General features: G+C 43.3%; 2 protein-coding genes across 2 annotated transcripts in view; both read left to right on the top strand.

Moving 5' to 3' along the window:
* The first annotated feature begins 5,888 nt into the window (after positions 1 to 5,888).
* On the top strand, positions 5,889 to 6,893 carry LOC142289938 (type-2 angiotensin II receptor-like). The gene has a single exon (XM_075333876.1). It carries the CDS (start codon positions 5,889 to 5,891, stop codon positions 6,891 to 6,893), a length of 1,005 nt encoding a protein of 334 aa, XP_075189991.1.
* A 2,227-nt stretch (positions 6,894 to 9,120) lies between these two features.
* The window catches only part of CPB2 (carboxypeptidase B2), a 109,723-nt gene continuing 98,977 nt past the window's right edge, over positions 9,121 to 19,866 (top strand). The window contains exon 1 of the mRNA XM_075333875.1: positions 9,121 to 9,404. Coding sequence (XP_075189990.1) covers positions 9,121 to 9,404 — 284 coding nt within the window. The remainder of the gene's footprint in view (positions 9,405 to 19,866) is intronic.

The following is a 19,866-nucleotide window of genomic DNA, read 5'->3' as shown; positions in this document are numbered from 1 at the left end:
GTCTTATAGCTGTCTTTCCAACTACTCTCATAATCTATCATCATAACTTAAACAGCTAAAAAAAAAAATCTTTTTACTAGAGACACAGATATGATACATGCACATGTTTATCAGTTGCACATTGGCTTGATAAATAAGGGGGCTTAGAGTTGGTGTGAATCAATATGCACGTTCCACTCCATCAGCCAAGGGAGAGTGAGAACTGCTCTTACCTGATGGCATCTGTGGTTCTTCTTTTGCGTGACGTCACCATTGTAGCATGACATACATGTGACATCACACCAGGCTGGATAATCAAGACAGAAGCAGTTCTCCTATTCCTGTTTAGTTGCCACTGACCACTGTCATGTACAATGGCTTAGGACATGCTATTTCATTCACACCAAGTCTACATCGGCTAATACTATGTCAGTCATTTGATGTTTTGTAATCAATTTTCCCTACTCCTTGTTATTAAAGGATGGTTCTTTAAAGGGAGCCTGTCAGGTGATTCATGCAGCCTGCTGCCTGTGGCTGCCTGACTCACCTGACCTGGGGTATTAGAAGTACAATCTATATATTCTTCCTTACTGAACCCCCACCACACTGCTACCTCTTTTTTGAGTGGGAGATGTCACGTGTACAATGCAACCATTCAGCAGCAATACAATAGATCACCTGCCGCCTTCACATACTGTCTGAGCTTGAAGAAACAATGTATAGTCAGGCTTAAACAGAATGTGAAGGCTGCAGCCAGCAAGTGGCTGTTCATTTGCTGCAGTGGTCAAGTGAGATTCCCGATGTCATAGAATAATGGAGGGCTAGAAAGTGTGTATCTGTTCCTTGCTGTATTAATGTTTTATAGAGCCCATGGGGATTATCAGCTCTGTTATTAAAGATACTAGTGGTAAGCAATACTTACTCCTGGAATCAGCCATGAGCAGAAGTGATGGCATCCCGACTACCAATCAACTGAACCTGCAGTCAATCAGTGGACAGATCACTGGTAGTGATCTCATCACTTCTTGTCCAGTGGAGATAATTGGTTAGTAAACACTGGAGTAGAAGTATATTTTTTTTCCTTTTATAGGGATTGCTTCACACAGGCAACTTTAAAAACACTGTAAGGCTATGTGCACACAGTGCGTTTTTTTGACGCTGCGTTTTTGTGCGTTTTTGGCCGCTAAAAACGCACAAAAACGCACCTGCCGCACGCGTTTTGCCGCGATTTGGTGCGTTTTTTTGCTGCGTTTTGCTGCGTTTTTGCTCACTGCGTCCTTATGCGTTTTTTATCAGTGAACAAAAAAAAAGGTCTGATATCATTTCCTTCTTCAATATGTTCTTCATTCTCCACTAGTGTATGCAGAAGAGCAGACAGCTGCAGAACTACAAGGCTCAGCATCCTCCATCCAATAGTGTATGCAGGAGAGCAGACAGCAGCTGTCGAACTACAAGGCTCAGCATCCTCCTTCCAGGACTGTATGCAGGATTTCTTTGCCCCCCCCCAAACAAAAAAAATGACGTGGGCTTCGCCATATTTTTGTATGCTAGCCGGGTACAGCAGGCAGGTACGGGCTGCCCCCAACCCTCAGCTGCCTATTTGTACCCGGCTGGGAACCAAAAATATAGGGAAGCCCTTTTTTTTTAAATTATTTCATGAATTTCATGAAATAATTTTAAAAAAAAATGACGTGAGCTTCGCCCAATTTTTGAGTCCAGCCGGGTACAACTAGGCAGCTGGGGATTGGAATCCACAGTGCAGGGTGCCCAAGCTTTCTGGGCACCCCCGCTGTGAATTGCAGTCCCGCAGCCACCCCAAAAAATGGCGCTTTCATAGAAGCGCCATCTTCTGGCGCTGTATCCAACTCTTCTAGCTGCCCTGATGCCGGGTGGCTAGCTAGGTAATAATGGAGTTAGGGCTAGCTGTATATTATCAGCTGGCCCTAAGCCCGAAATTCATGGTGTCACGCCAATATTAGACATGGCCACCATGAATTTCTAGTAAAGATAAAAAAAAAACACAACACACAGAAAAATATTTTTATTAGAAATAAAACACAACACAATTAGTGACTCCATCTTTATTGAAATAAAGAACCCCCCTCCGCAGTAATCCTGGGTCAGGGTCCCGCGCCGTCCAATCCGGATCCAATATCATCTGATCGGTTTGCTGGAAGGCAGAGCGATCAGATGATGTGTCAGGATCAAGTGCCTGAATCCCATCACACATCAGCTGATTGTATAAAAGCCGTTTATACAATCAGCAGATGCATCGGTGCAAAAAAAAAATAATACTCACTTATGTGCTGATTACCGGCAGCTCCTGCAGCGATGGGGCGGGAGTCTGATCCCGTCCGATCGCTGTAATCAGGGATGAAGTCTCCTGACGCATCCGCTGATACCGGCCGGGCGCCCGCGTCACCGCGATACTTACGATCAGCTGATGCGTCAGGTGACTGCATCAGGTGATCCATCGCCAGGTCCTGCATCCATCGGAGCTTTCCCGGCCGTCTGCACACAGCCGGAGCGGGGGTGGCGATACCGTGAGAGGAGATGGGAGCGGGCATGGCACCGAGAGTCTGCAGACAGGTGAGTATAACTTTTTTTTTTTTTCTACTGTTAACTTTTGTTTTTGCAGCCGCTTCCACCTCCCGCCCAGACGGCAGCATACATGCACAGGACGGGAGATGGAAGCGACGGTGACGGTACCGGGAGGATTCACGCTTCTGTATATACTGACAGAAGGAATCCTCTTCCTGTACACGTCACTTTACTACCCACCTCCTGCGTTTATAGCTGCGTTTTTGGTCTTAGAAACGCACCAAAACGCACCAAAACGCAGCTATTTGCGTTTCTCATTGCGTCTTTCAACATCCCATTGAACTCAATGGATGAAAAGCGCAGTGAAAAACGCGGGAATAATTCACATGCTGCGTTTTTGTGGTCACCACAAAAACGCAGCTGAAAAAAAACGCTGTGTGGGGACAGCAAAAATGAAAACTCATAGACTTTGCTGGGGAAGCAAAGTCATGCAGTTTTGAGGCCAAAAACGCACCCGAAAAACGCGCAAAAACGCTGAGAAAAACGCACTGTGTGCACATAGCCTAAAAACACCCTTTAATACAGTAAGTTATAGTGAATTGTTAGGATATACCCTAATATAGTAAAACTGATATTGAACTGTTTGGAAACCTAACACTTTGATGCTCATACATCCCTGGAAAGAAGAGATGTTTGGCTTGGCAACTCATCTTTTGATTGGAAAGGTCCCATACACTCCCTGACAGAAGTTCTGTCGCTTATCCATGTTATGTAAATAAAAGCTTATAACCTGACTTGAAATTCATCCAATGGTTTTATAAATTACTCTTTTGAAAACTGAAACCCTCCCAAATTTGGTTTAGGTTATGAAAATAAAGTTGCTGCAAAGTTGAAATACTGATCATTTAATAAACACAGAAAGGTCAGATTTTGGCAAGACAAAAGTTTTGTCGCCCACATGAAGTAATGTGAAATTCAAACAAATAATTAACTTCTAATAAAAAGATACAAAGGAAGTCTTTTCTGAGTGCTGTGCACTGGAGTGAGAGCATGCACAGCTGATTCCTGACAGCGGTGATTGAGTCAGCCACATGCAAGTTTCCTCATGCTATATATGCCCATCCTTTCACTGCTGTGGCCATATGGTCTTTTGAAACAGCCTCAGCGAAACACGTGTCAGACCTGTCCCAATTGTCAGGTCTGGCATACCTCTTGGCTCTGTGACAGCAGGTAGGTCTCCGGGTTTCACTTTACCACCAAGCCACTTTAACCCTGTATATTATTTATCTGACAGCACATGCTTATGGAGTTTATGGTGGATAAACAAGTGACCTTGTGTGACCTACCCTGTCTTCTATGTGTTATGTAGAAGTTTAACTGTTAGGACTGTGATCCTTATTATCTTGCATTTTATCCTATGTTTTTTATCCAAGGGTATGCTATTCCCCAATTTGGACTTCTTTTCCTCCTACAAACCTATTTTTTCTGGTATTTTTACATGTTGTAATCATTCGGGTTTTTAATCTATCTGCCATTTTTTTCTGTCTGTATTTATGCACATTTCCTACAATAAAAAGCAACTTAAAAGAAAACTATATGGCATGTTTATTTACCCATCAATTACCTTATATTTACACCTATATTTCTATGATTTCTCATTAATGTCCTTATGGGGTTAATGTATTATCATGAGATTAATTTGTCTTTGTAATTTTTTCATAATACAAAGATATGTTGCATAACATTGGTGAATGAAGTTGTGGTGCTATTAGAGCCATATTTAATATTTTGTGTGACTTCTATGAGCTTGAAGGACTGCATCCATGCGGTTCAACAATGATTCTTACAATTTATTGATGAAGTCATCAGGAATTGCAAAGAATGCAGTCTTACATGCCTCCCAGAGTTCATCTAGATTCTTTGGTTTTGTCTTCTAAGTTTCCTCTTTCATCCTACCCCAAACATGCTCAATGATGTTCATGTCTGGTGACTGGGCTGGCCAGTGCTTGAGCACCTTGATTTTCTTTGCCAGGAGGAACTTTGTTGTAGAGATGGATGTATGAGATGGAGCACCATCCCGCTGCAGAATTTGACCCCTTTTATGATTGGGAATGTAAGAGGTAGCTAATACTTCTTGATATTTTAGGCTATTGATATTGCCTTCCACCTTGCAAATGTTTTGCACACCCCCATACTGAATGTATCCACAGACCATGATCTTTCCACCACCAAACTTAACTGTTTTCTGGATATATTTTGGATCCATATGGGCTCCAGTAGGTCACCACAGTATTTGCAGCTGCTGTGGTGTAATTCAACTGAAGATTCAACAGAGAAATCCACCTTCTGCCACTTTTCCAGCGTCCATCTGTTTTGCAGACTGTGGGACTTGGCAAATGCCACACTTTTTTTAATTGCCTTTTGTTTAGTGCTGGCTTCTGGACACTGATTCGACCATGGAGGCCATTTCGAGACAGAGTCCTACAAACTGTTCTAGTTGACACAGGGACGTGAGGTGACCAGGACTGTCGGAGCTCTGCTGCAGTGGAAGAGGGGCTGGCTTTGGATTTTCTAACCAACAAACGTTGCTCCTGAGCAGTTGTCTTGTGAGGTCTACCTGGGCTTGTCAAAAACATCTCCAGTCTTTTCAAATCTTTTTTTAATTCTTTGTACTTAATGCTGAGACACATTAAAGGTGCCATCCATTTCTACAGTGGATTTGGTCTTCATCCTCTTGATAATCAAGGCTTTGGTCGCAGGGTGAATTTTTTGGCATGTTGTCAGAGGTCAAGTTGCAGTTCAAGTGAAGGTCTGGGGTGCTGGGTTTCTTTTTATACACACCCACTAATTAAGTGATCATTTAGTGAGCACAGGTGAGGATGTAAACTAGGATTGGGTGCATTATATGACAAGGAGACAAAACTTTTGTCTTACCAAAATCTGACCTTTCTGTGTTCATTAAATGATCAATATTTCAGCTTTGCAGCAACTTTATTTTCATAACCTAAACCAAATTTGGAGGGTTTCAGCTTTCAAAAGATTAATTTATAAAACCAATGGATGAATTTAAAGTCAGAATATAAGCTTTTATTTACATAACATGGATAAGTGACATAACCTCTGTCAGGGAGTGTACATTGCACCAGTGGACTATTTCTGTCTCTGCCCCTGCTTTTCTGTGTATCCTGCAAGAATAATTGAAATGTCTGTAGCGTATACAGTATATATATGGGTATTTTCCATATCGTACATAATGTGTTTTCATATATAGTATGTTCTGGACACCACCTTTTCTGTGTTATCCATAAAAATAAACTCACAAACTAATTTTCTTTCAGGATTTGGACCACTGTTTCTTCTCTCTGATCATGGATGTATTATCTTCAAATGTAACTGGATCACTTCACGTAATATTCCAGAGTCCTAGTGCTGTTGGACGGACAAACTGTTCACATCTGAAAAATGGTGCTCCCTATCATTTTGTTCTTATTCCCATACTGTACATAATTATATTCCTAATAGGGATTGTTGGAAACATGATCATACTTGTGGGCTTGACATGTTGCCTCCACAAAAAGTCAGTTGCAAATATTTACATTGTGAACCTAGCCATTGCCGACTTGTTTTTTGTTGCTACATTACCACTCTGGGCAGTGGATATTTCTGGAAAATACAAGTGGATCTTTGGGTATGCGATGTGTAAATTCTGTGCTATAGTGTCATCAGTGAACATGTACGCCAGCATTTTCCTGCTTACTTGCCTCAGTATAGATCGGTACTTTGGTATCGTGCGTCCAATGGAGTCCCTAAAAAAGCGAACTCTTGCCAAAGCAAAAATTGTTACCGTTCTCATTTGGGTTTTAGCTTTTGTGATGAGCACCCCTTCAATGTACTTTCGACAGACATACTACTCATACCACTCTCACCACATTGTCTGTGCCATGAGGTACCCACCAAACAGCTTGTTTTGGCCAATATTTGTGGACTCAATGAAGTACGTGGTTGGGTTTGTGATTCCTTTTATTATACAGGGTATATGTTATTGTATGATATATAAAATCATTCTGAATTCTGCTAAGAATAAGGTGAAGAAAACCAAAAGTGATAAAATTCTAAGGGTTGTGGTGTCTATGGTGCTAGCATTTCTAATATGCTGGTTGCCACTGCACATTATGAACATCTTCAAATTGTTAGCTCGCTTTGGAATTATCACTAACTGTGGGACGATCAATAATGTCAATGTTTTAATACCATTTACTATTAGCATTGCCTTTTCCAATAGCTGTGTCAATCCCATCCTTTACTATTTTGCCAGTAACAGATTCCGAAGCCAACTTATAAAAACATTAAAAGGGTCATTGAATAGTGCATAAAGTGGTTGATATATGTGAAACTAGTCACCTGTGCTAGAGTGCTTTCAGTAAATCAGAAGTGCTAAAGCAGCACACTTTCCTGTATAGGCTTTTTCCTTCTCTGCACAGTTGGAGCCTATGTGTGATTTCTCATAGCATATTAGACTATGGTTATCAACATATATATACATTGTGCAATATTCCCTATTAGTGACTGCCCCAAAATAAACTAATTTAAATTGTATTGTTGAGAATAGTGCCATTTCAGCTTCTGTATCTTTACTTGTGTTTTTCATTATTTATTATATTTAATATCCTGTAATAACTTATGTACATATTAAAAAAAATAAAAATGTAATCTAGTGAAATGTATGTTGGAATTATGATTTCTATACCAAATAAATAATGGAGTCTTCCATGGCTTGGCAAGTAATAGGGATCTATTAAGATGTCACAGAGTTTTGCATAAATTTCATCGACTGTCATGGCGGCATTGGGCTCTGTCCAGATTGCAGATTTGGACACTCTGCCTAATGGTTTCTGTTGCTCACATGTTGTAGTGAGTCCTATCACATCTGCTCTTCTTTTTATACTGGTGTAAACCTTCAGTTATAATTTATTCTATGTTGGTCTGTGAGCTGTGGTGTTCCAGACTTATTGGTGGAAGTTGTGCTCATTGTTTGTGTGGTTGTTGAGTTCTACCCCTGTCGTGTTGTTGCTTCCTGCCTGCTCTTCTTTTTCCTTCTGAACCTTTTATTGTCTTTACCTTTGTGTCTATGTGCTATGTGGCAGAGTTTTGGTTTTACCTTGTCTGTCTTTATTTATGGGTTTCATCACACTCCTGTCCCATCAATCCCTGGGAAGAAGGGGAATCAGATCAGGACTGGTCAGGAGCAGAGCCAGGATGGAGACTCAGACCTGTCCACTATCAGGAGTATGCCTAAGGTTAGGGATAGCATAGAGCCCGCTTGCTTGAGGGACAGCTTAGGAGCCCCGATTCCCCGCTATCCCATAGTCATTGTGACAGGAATACATTAGGAATATCAAGAGATGGAGGAAGTTTTAATTTCAAAGCCACCGGATTGACTACTTCCAGAATTTCATTCGGGCCAATAAATTTAGGTCCCATCTTTGCTGATGGTATCTTAAGTTTAATTTTTTTAGATGATGACAAACCTTATCTCCTACTTTAAACTTTAAAGCCCTACCAAATGTTTTCTATCGAACGTCTATTTTGGGTGAATCTGAGAGGCCCAATGTTCTTCTCATCCTCCCTCCAGACATCCTCAAGTTTCCGTATGGTGCCATTCACCCTAGAACACTCAGCACGTATCCTAGAAAATTACCCAAAATGGGGATAAAAACCATAATTGAAAAAAAAAATGAGGTTACAGTAGATTGATTGACCTGACTATTAAAGACAAACTCACCCTGATGTAGGAATGAGAACCAGTCCTCCTGCTGAGCAGCAACAAAACACCTTAAATTTCGTTCTAAGGATTCATTTATCCTTTTTCCCTGACTGTTGGTTTCAGAGTGATAGGCAGAGCAAATTGACAAGTTAATCCACAGTTTATTACAAAAGGTTCTCAGAATTTGGAGAAAAATTGCATTCCCCTATCGGACACAATGTTAAGAGGTATACCATGCAGTCTCACAACATGACAACTATACAAACTGGAGAATGTCTCTACATTAGGTTACCCAGACAAGGAATAAAATGAGACTATTTACTAAATTGGTCAACCATTACCCAAATAACTGTTTTCCAACCAGTCGCATATCCGTGATGAAATCCATGGACTGATGAGTCCATGGTCTTTCAGGAATTGGCAATGGAGCCAATCTCCCATCTTGACGGTTATGACAGACTTTAGAGCAGATACAAAATATTATGCTCACTGGTGCAAGCAGTTGGGGAAACACTGGTTGCAGCCCCGGTACCCCTGAGGCGCATGACTAGGCGCACATTGGGTTTTCACCAGAGCCTGTAATGGTGAGGTTGGGCTTGGCTGCCGGTAGTCATGGTACTGCATCAGCTGACCTCAGTAGGGGATTCGGACACTATTAGACTTAGTAATAGACAGGTGCAACCGGGATGGTTGATGCAGGCTGAAACCAGCTGAGGTTAAGGGTCCAGCAGGTACAGCAGTAGTGTTGGCTACAGCTGACAAATGTAGCAGGTATGCCTGATACACTAGGCACGGATAGTATAGCGGGTGCAGCAGGTACATCTGGTATAGTAGGCATGGGTGATGCCATGGATGCAGCAAGTACTGCGGGCACTAGGCTACAGATAAGTGTTAGAACAAGCAGCAAGACCACAGCAAACGGGAAAGGCCAAAAGGATTATCCACTCACCGTGTGTGTGCTCACTCATGGTTTCTCCCCTGGAGCACGGATAGGCACTGCCAAAGCTCAATATGATCAGAAAAAACAGAAAAGGAATCCAGCTCTTCGGGTGAAAGGAACCACAGGTTTATTTCAGCATGCAGGTACAGCAAATAACATGACCAGCGCTATGCATTTCAGGTGAAAAGGATCACCCTTAATCATGATGCTAGAAAGTTGGTACTACAAGGTTTATATGTTGCCATTAATTAGTAACACCGATGTTCAAATTACTTGAGTACCCAAATTAACATACATGTTATAAACAAAATAAATTTCAATAAAAACATTTAAGCAGATATTATACATATTTACTCTAATGACTGGATTGGGCTTGAGTGTAAATTAAATGTTTTTAATTGTGAATAAACATGTATAACTATATTTTTATAATATATTATTTATTCTATATTTCGTAATTTTAAATATACATGTTAATAATTACATAATTTATTTAATACAGTTTTCTCAATACAAACAACCCCGATCAAATTATTTATCAACAATGATTTTTTGGGGAATAATTCACACATATTTAAAAAACAAACAAACAAACAAACATGAAAACCACGAATTTTTATATACGGTATATAATTGCAGTGTCAGTGGAGTTTTTGAGGTTAGTAATGATGCCATTCTAATGATAACAAAATCATTACCTCCAAATGAATTCCCATGCTACAAATTGATTAAAATATCCAAAATAAAGCAGTACAGACAAGCAGATATTATAGAATTAACTTTACTTCCCAATTATTAATTTTAGATATCATAACATGTTATAGACACTTTTGTATTAGCTCAACGTATTCAGTATTTAATTATGGATCCAAAATTTTGCAATGATAGCATATGCGAATAGTTTTATTACTTTGCACATTCTAATAATAAATCATGAGGTCTCTGCGGAGATTCAGATCATGGGGAACCGTAGTTACCAGCTTGAATATCCCCCACATTTTTTTGCAAGATTTTTTTCAGTATTTCCTCCTCTGTGTTGTTTATGTATTTTCTCAATTCCATATACTTTTAGTGTATCAATCTTTCCATTGTGTTTATTAATAAAATGTTTTAATAATTGTGAAGTACAGTACCTCCTGATGATTTTTTTTTGAGCAATCTAATATATAAAGCTAAGTGTATGTGTGTGTGTATGTGTGATGTCCGCTAAAGGAATCCGCACCGTCGCATTTAAAATTACGAAATTTTGCACAGACGCCTCATGTGACCCAAGCAACGTCATAGACTATGTTTGGGCGGGAAAATGTAACCCCGTGCTTTCCAGTTACGCTACAAAAATCCTACAGCCATTAAACTGAATGGAGCTGGGAGCTATAGGCTATAAATAGCAACTGTCAGTGGTTGCTATAGGAACAAAATAAACTGTTAGTATAAGATAGGATAGACGGATAGAGAGAGACAGAAAAAGACAGACAGACAGAGAGACAAACTTATGAAGAGACAGACGGGCAAAGAGACAGATGGGCAAAGAGACAGATGGGCAAAGAGACAGACGGGCAAAGAGACAGACCGAGAAAGAGACAGCCCGGCAAAGAGACAGCCGGGAAAAGAGACAGCCGGGAAAAGAGACAGCCCTGAAAAGAGGCAGTCGGGCAAATAGACAGACACCTAAAAGACAGCCGGGCAAAGAGACATCCGGGCAAGAGACAGATGCCCAAAGAGACAGCCCTGGAAAGAGACAGCCCGGGCAAAGAGACAGCCCGGGCAAAGAGACAGAGAGAGAGACAGATAGATACAGAGATTTAGACAGACTGATGCAAATACAGAGAGATAGAAACAGCCAGACAAGGAAAGAGACAGACAGGGACTGGGAGAGAGACAGAGAGAGAGTTACTATCCCGGGCAACGCCCGGGTACTACAGCTAATATCATATAAATGTTCTTTTATACGTATGTACAGTTCCCTTTTTGTACTGCAAATATATTTTAAGTTGCAGGCTGTACATTCTGCAAGATAGACTATGTACGTACTTCTACAATTTATAAAGGTCTTTATTGTATGATTAGTACTATTGTCATTTCCACTGATAGATGTAATTTTCTTTGCTGTTATATAACACTAGAAGGTGGCCCGATTCTACGCATCGGGTATTCTAGAATTTACGTATTGTGTAGTTCATGTATGATTTTTGTTATATATATATATAGATGTTGTTGTGTGTCGTTACCAAGTGTTTGTGTAGGGCGCTGTACATGTTCTGGGTGTTGTCTGGGTGTGGCGGGGGGTGAGAGCGGTGTTGTATGTGTGTTGCGTTGTTTGTGGAGCGCTGTGTGTCTGTAGCGTTGTGTGTGTGTGTTGCGCGGTTTGTGTGGGTGTGGTGTGTTTTGGGGGGAGGTATGTTTTGTGCAATGTGTGTGTTGTGCGGTATGTGCGTATATTTGTGTGTGCCGCGGTGTTTGTGTGTTGGGTGTTGTGTGTGTGCAGTGTTGTCTGTGTGTGTGGGTGTCTGTGTAGGGCAGTTGTTTGTGGTTCCCAGTGTGTGTGTGTGGTGTGGTGTGTTGTGCAGTGCGCGCGTGTGTGTGTGTGTTGGGGGGAGGTGTGCACTTCCCATCGTGCTCCATCCCCCATGCTGCGCACCCCCCATCGTGCTCCATCCCCTATGCAGCGCACTCCCCATCGTGCTCCATCCCCTATGCTGCGCACCCCCCATCGTGCTCCATCTCCCATGCTGTGCACTCCCAAACGTGCTCCATCTACCATGCTGCGCACTCCCAAACGTGCTCCATCCGCCATGCTGCGCACTCCCAAACGTGCTCCATCCGCCATACTCCGCACTCCCCATCGTGCTCCATCCCCCATGCAGCGCACTCCCCATCATGCTCCATCCCCTATGCTGCGCACCCCCCATCGTGCTCCATCTCCCATGCTGCGCACTCCCAAACGTGCTCCATCCGCCATGCTGCGCACTCCCAAACGTGCTCCATCCGCCATGCTGCGCACTCCCAAACGTGGTCCATCCGCCATGCTGCGCACTCTCAAACGTGCTCCATCTGCCATACTCCGCACTCCCCATCGTGCTGCATCCCCCATGCTGTGCACTCCCAAACGTGCTCCATCCGCCATGCTGCGCACTCCCAAACGTGCTCCATCCCCCATGCAGCGCACTCCCCATCGTGCTCCATCCCCTATGCTGCGCACCCCCATCATGCTCCATCTCCCATGCTGTGCACTCCCAAACGTGCTCCATCCACCATGCTGCGCACTCCCAAACGTGCTCCATCCGCCATGCTGCGCACTCCCAAACGTGCTCCATCCGCCATACTCCGCACTCCCCATCGTGCTCCATCCCCCATGCAGCGCACTCCCCATCGTGCTCCATCCCCTATGCTGCGCACCCCCCATCGTGCTCCATCTCCCATGCTGCGCACTCCCAAACGTGCTCCATCCGCCATGCTGCGCACTCCCAAACGTGCTCCATCCGCTATGCTGCGTACTCCCAAACGTGGTCCATCCGCCATGCTGCGCACTCCCAAACGTGCTCCATCCGCCATACTCCGCACTCCCCATCGTGCTGCATCCCCCATGCTGCGCACTCCCAAACGTGCTCCATCCGCCATGCTGCGCACTCCCAAACGTGCTCCATCCGCCATGCTGCGCACTTCCAAACGTGCTCCATCCGCCATGCTGCGCACTCCCAAACGTGGTCCATCCGCCATGCTGCGCACTCCCAAACGTGCTCCATCCGCCATGCTGCGCACTCCCAAACGTGCTCCATCCGCCATGCTGCGCACTCCCAAACGTGCGCCATCCGCCATACCGCGCACTCCCAAACGTGCTCCATCCGCCATGCTGCGCACTCCCAAACGTGCTCTATCCGCCATGCTGCGCACTCCCAAACGTGCTCCATCCGCCATGCTGCGCACTCCCAAACGTGCTCCATCCGCCATGCTGCGCACCCCCCATCGTGCTCCATCCCCCATGCTGCACCAGCATCAGCCTCTCTACCCGCAGCATCAGCCTCTGTGCCCGCAGCATCAGCCTCTCTCCTCCCAGCATCAGCCTCTCTACCCGCAGCATCAGCCTCTCTCCTCCCAGCATCAGCCTCTCTGTCCCCAGCATCAGCCTCTCTGTCCCCAGAATCAGCCTCTCTGTCCCCAGCATCAGCCTCTCTCATCCCAGCATCAGCCTCTCTCCTCCCAGCATCAGCCTTTTCTGTCCCCAGCATCAGCCTCTCTCCTCCCAGCATCAGCCTTTTCTGTCCCCAGCATCAGCCTCTCTCATCCCAGCATCAGCCTCTCTCCTCCCAACATCAGCCTCTCTCCTCCCAGCATCAGCCTCTCTCCTCCCAGCCTACCCCAGCCTCAGCCTCCCCCAGCATCAGCCTCTCTCCTCCCAGCATCAGCCTCTCTCCTCCCAGCATCAGCCTTTTCTGTCCCCAGCATCAGCCTCTCTCCTCCCAGCCTACCCCAGCCTCAGCCTCCCCCAGCATCAGCCTCCCCCAGCATCAGCCTCTCTCCTCCCAGCATCAGCCTCTCTCTTTCCAGCATCAGCCTCTCTCCTCCCAGCCTACCCCAGCCTCAGCCTAACCCCAGCATCAGCCTCCCCCAGCATCAGCCTCTCTCCTTCCAGCATCAGCCTCTCTCTTCCCAGCATCAGCCTCTCTCCTCCCAGCATCAGCGGGGGGCGGGGCCAGAGCTAGCGTGCATTGCGTGAGGGGGGCGGGGCGTGGCCGAATTGCCAATGCCTGCAGGGTGCCAGGGCGAGAGGCCAATCTGTGGGGGGGCGGAGCCTAGGTGAGCAGCCGGCCAATCCGTGTGGGGGCGCAGGCTGGGCGAGCGGCCAATCCGTGCGGGGGGGCGGGGCCATGGCGAGCCCAGCGGCCAATCAGCTTTGTGTCACCGTAAGGACACAATTTTGGAGCAAGACAGACAGACAGACAGACAGACAGAAAAAGGCAATTATATATATAGATAATTTGCAGTTTTTTATTGCGCATTGGTAAAATCCCTTTAGGGACAACCAATTTTTATCTATTAATTTAGGTTTGTTACTGTTAATTTCACTAGGGGATAACTTATCACCCAAGGAAGTTGCTCATCTAGCAACTACCCTACAATTATTTTTTAGGATTTTTTTAAAGTTTCATCCTCTTTTAACACATTTAGGTGTCGATAAAAGATTTTACATATATTCTTATATTGATTACTGTATTGTAATACTAAAGTGATGGCAAAGTCAACAACAGAGGGATTTCTCAAATTTTTAGTTTTATTATTATTGAAGATTTTTGATTGACTTGATTTAAATTTAACAATTCTTTGCGCCCTATTGGGCATCCAGTTTTTATACCCTCTGTCCTTAAGTCTCGAGTTTATTGTTCTAGTTTCATTTTGGAGGGTTATTTTAGATTTGCAATTTCTATATGCCCTTTGGGTTTCCCCTGCTGGTATGGCCTTAATAGTATGCATGGGATGATGGCTTGCCGCATGCAGAATTGTGTTTCCCGATACTTCCTATGGGTGCATGTTTCAATTTTTCTGTTATTTCTACCCGTCAGCCGCAAATCCAGAAACTCTACAGTATGTACCTGGAATTCCAATTTAAATTTTAAATTGGGATTATTGTTAAGATAAAATGTGATGTCTGATATGGGAGGTCCACTGCCTGCCTACACAAGGAGGACGTCATCGATGAATCTCTGTACCAGACCACACACTCCAAAAAGGGGTTAATATCATTGTAGACATACATTTCTTCCCACCAACTCATAACAAGATTTGCGACTGACGGTGAATATTTAGCACCCATTGATACCCCAGTTTTTTGGATGAAAAATTTGGAGTCAAATGGAAAATAGTTGTTAGCCATCAAAAATTTGATAGTGAAAAAGTTGAATTTATTTTGGAAGTTATCAAAATCTGAATATTTAGTTAAATGATGATGAACTGCCATTAATGCTAGTTCTTGTGGAATTGACGTATATACGGAGTTTACGTCTGCTGTTATCCAACCATAATTTTCTTGCCAGTTGATATTTTTAATGTCATTTAGAACACTGGTTGTGTCTCTAAGATAACCTGGGACACGGCAAGCCAAAGGCTGTAACACCGAGTCGATCCACTGTCCCAGCCTTTCGCCCGCCGAGATAATACCAGACAGTATAGTGCGCATGGGAGTTGGATTTTCACCTTTGTGAGTTTTTGGTAACTCATATAAAATTGGTATTTTGGGGGTATTAATTTTGAAATAATCTGCATGTTTTTGCTATAACACCAATGTATGGATCTTTTTATTTGTGGTAAGGGTAGAATCGGCAGCAACAGGGACATAGGTATTTTCATCCAACAATAAAGAACAAATCCAATTAATATACCAGCCTCGTCTATTATCACCACCGATTCCCCCTTATCCGATTTTTTTATCACAATGTTAGAATTGTTCTCTAATTGCAGGGGCGCCTCCCTTTGTTGTAGAGTTAGATTATTCAAAATAGTGTTTTTGCCAGAACTATGCAGTAATTTCAAATCCCTCTCCATGTTTTTTTGGAAATTAATTATAGCCTTACATCTTTCATTTAACCGATAAAAATCTGGATTAGGGACACGATCAATGGTATTACAACAAATAGAGGGGTCCAATTTATATTCCTCACTTAAATCCTCCAATGTTAATAGAGCAATTTATTCCCCAAAATTAAAATTCTCATACATGTTTATATGCTAAGCCTTACTAGTATTTAATGGTGTGTCAAAAATGTTTCTTTACAACAATATTATGGACAAATCTATTTACATCACATATTGTACCAAAAAGATCAAAATTTTTCGTTGGAACAAAGTTTAAACCCAATGTGAGAAGTGCCCTTTGTGTTTCTGATATATTATACGAAGATAAATTGATTAAAGGGAAAGGACCTGAACATCTATCAACACTTCTAAGGATATACTATGTTGCCTAGGCACCTCCCATAAGAGAAGGTGCCTTAAATACCTAGTGCCTTTCAGGCATAGGCTAAGAGGCACTTCCAGGTTAAGACACACTGGTCCTTTAAGAATAGATGCACGCGTTTGTGCCTTAACTGCGGTCCCAGGAGACTTGCGTGGCGTGCGCCAAGCCCTGGGAGATGGCGTCAGGGATCGGGGATACAGGAACTACCACTGAACATCCAGAAGATTGAGTGTGCCAATGTCCCCACTGAGAGGTGGGGGCAAGACAATGTGGGGACACCGATAATGGCATAATACAAAATCTTTGTCAAACCCCCCTCCAAAAATGTCTCTTTTTCTTAAAGGCTAAAGTACCTCGAGTAACTTGCGATTCCCCACATTATAATTTCTTTCAGCAGATGAAAATTTTTTTGAGAAAAATGCATATGGCTGTAATTTGGTCAGCGTCTTGGAACCGTGAGATAAAACGATCCCTACCCTTACGTCTGAAGCATCTACCTCCACAATAAAAGGTTCTTGAACACAAAATCTTTATGAACAGCCCCCTGCAAAAATGTCTCTTTTCCTCAGTTCTAATTTAACTGCAAGTAACTTGTGATTAACCTGTGATTTCCCACATCATTTCTCGTTTCAGCAGATGAAATTTTTTTTGAGAAAAATGCACATGGCTGTATTTTGGGCAGGGTCTTGGAATTGTGAGATAAAACAGCCCCTACCCTTACCTCTGAAGCATCGACCTTCACAATAAAAGGTTTTTGAAGATTGGGTTGGATTACAACAGACATGAAACAATCTTTCAATTTTTTAAAAGCCCCAATAGCATCCGGTGATGAAACCTTGATATGTGTCCCTTTATGTGTGCGATATGCAAATTTGGTGATGACATTTTTACAGTATATTCCTGAACCCAATCTACACCTCCTAACCAAAAAAATCACGGGTTTTTTACACATTTTTTTTGCCATGGGGTTTTGTCGCAGTTTTTGCCACAGTTTTCTGCCAGGAGGTGCACATTTGGTGCTGAAATAGTCTGCGCCAGATTTCAGCACCAAATTGGCATCTCCTGGCAGAAAGAAAAACTTTGTGTTTGCATTTTTGGGCCAAGAGATGCAAATTTGGTGATGACATTTTTACACTATATTTCTGCACCCAGTCTATACCTCCGGGCAAAAAAATGCGGGTGTTTGTCGCATTTTTCTGCTGCTTTTTTTTGCTGCGGTTTTTTGCCAGGAGGTGCACATTTGGTGCTGAAATGGTCTGCACCAGATTTCAGCACCAAATTTGCACCTCCTGGCAGAAAAAAAACGTGTTTTTTTTGCATTTTTGGGCCAAGAGATTCCAATTTGGTGATGTCATTTTTACACCATATTTCTGCACCCAATCTACACCTCCTGGCAAAAAACGTGGTTTTTTTTTTTTACACATTTTTTATGTGGTTATTGATGTGGTATTGATGCAGTTTTCTGCCAGGAGGTATAAATTGGGTGCATAAATATAGTGTGAAAATTTCATCACTAAATCTGCATCTCTTGGCAAAAAATGCAGTTTTCTGCTAGGAAATGTAGGAGGGTTTACTGACTTTACTGAGGTCACCTGAGGTCAGGTTACCTGCTGTCACAGGTGGAGGACCGTGGGAACTTCCAGCTGTGACCGCCAATCACCCAAGTGTAATACTATTGTATGAACTTGAGGATTCTTATCGCTTAGGGCAATGAAGAGCAGAAGCGGGTTCTTGGTGCAAGGAATTTATATAATACACAGCCAACAATATGTACCCAGTATATAACACACAGAAACAAAACACAAACACGTTATATGTCGCTGAGCACAGTCCTTACAAATACAGTCCAGAAAATAAGCAGTCCAGGTAACGTAGATCCGAATGAACAAAGTTCGAGGCACAAATCCTCACACCAGTGTGACCGGATGATAAGTCTCTGGTTTTGGTCCACACGCATAAGGTATCGATTAGCCCTGGCAAAGTTCAATAAGTCCAAACATATCTTTAGCAGAAAGAGTAGATACTGGTAAAGTTCCGGAAGATCAGTCACAATATAGTTATCCGGTAGTATTGCTTACATACACTTGGGACGTCCAGTCGCTGGTAGAAGCAATACTGCCGGGTGTTCACCTGAGACCAGCCTGACAAGGAAGCCATGGGTAAATCACAAGGATCCAGAAAGGCAACCAGGTAACGAGAGCAGCTGAGCAAGAGCAGACAGGAAGCAGTATACTCAAGCAACTAGACTAAGCTCATGGGTAGGCTTTTATACAGATGAAACGTTGCGGCAAGAGAAGCCTGCCACAATGGTAAGTATAAACATGTGCAGGATAGAATGAGCGATGAGGATGTCGTTCATGTGACTCCATGGTATCACTCCCACAGGGGCGTGATACCACGGAAAGTTTGCAGACGCCCATAGGGCAAGGCGCCGCCCATGGGGCCAGCGGCTCTGTAATCTACATAGGAAATATGAAAGTAATAAAACGTTTTTTTATTACTTTCATATTACACAATTGTACACCACAGGGATGGGTAGGGAGCTGCTATTAGGGCAAATATGCATCTGCTAATATGTCAGATCGCATATTGGGGGTGAGAGGTTCCCTTTCCTTTAACTATATCGGCGCTCTCTGCATGCTGATATAGTTAATGGCATCGCAGCTCCGGGTGGGCCCCCTCTGAGCACGGGGCCCGGGGCGGCCGCACCCTCTGCCCCTCCTGCTAGCTACGCTACTGCCCCTGCTCCTTCCATCCTGGATTCCCCTGATCTCTTCATCCTCCATCCCCCTCGTTTCTCAATTCTCCATACCCCTGATCTCACTCTATACCCCCTACACAGCCTGCCACCCTCTGCACCCCTCTACTCACATACCCTGCACTCCTGCATCTTCTCCATCTTCTTTCCCGCTGGGCAAAACTCCATGGCTCTGCCCACCCGAGTCACATGTACGTGACATCATCGCAGGTCCTGCAGCTCCAATAGCTGCTCTGTTTGTGCCTCCGCTCCAAACATGGCTAATTTACATAGTTTACAAATTAGCCATGTGGACAGAGTCAGAGGTGCTTTCCGTCAGCACTCTTCGGATTTTCCGGTACGCCGTACCGGCGCATACCGCCGCAATAAAAGTACTAGTCTTACTCACTGAGTCGGAGGGAAAGTAATTTATCATAGATATATTAAAAATTTCTCTTATCCTTTATAGAGAATAATTACAGTAAATATTCTGAATAAACCTTAACAATAGCGTAGAAACAATTTCTTGTATGAGGCAAACATTTAGCCACATTCAAATAAAATGGATTTTGAAATCTGTGGCAAATTACTGTACAGGTCTTATGGATGAGGTTTTCAAAGCCCTATTCACACACAGAGGAGTTGTAATGGTGTAAAGAATGGAAAAAAATCTTCTAACTTTCCAACGCTCCGGTTAAAGTGTTGTTCACTTCTGGGAACTTAATGCTAAGAATTATTTTTGAAATTAGTTTTCATTAAAAACTTTGCATCATTTGGCTTATTCAGGAGCTAATGAATAAAAGTAACCACATATGCTGAGCCCCTAAAAAAAATAAAAATAATAATATTGCTCCTCACTGTACTCCCAGCAAAAAAATATTTCTTCACACTGTAACTCTTATGTTACACGGGATCCACGCTATCCCCTACTATATAATTTTCCTACCATACTAACC

The sequence above is a fragment of the Anomaloglossus baeobatrachus genome, chromosome 2 (assembly GCF_048569485.1).
Source record: "Anomaloglossus baeobatrachus isolate aAnoBae1 chromosome 2, aAnoBae1.hap1, whole genome shotgun sequence".
NCBI classification, from domain to species: domain Eukaryota; kingdom Metazoa; phylum Chordata; class Amphibia; order Anura; family Aromobatidae; genus Anomaloglossus; species Anomaloglossus baeobatrachus.
This window is presented reverse-complemented; position numbering and strand designations above follow the sequence as displayed.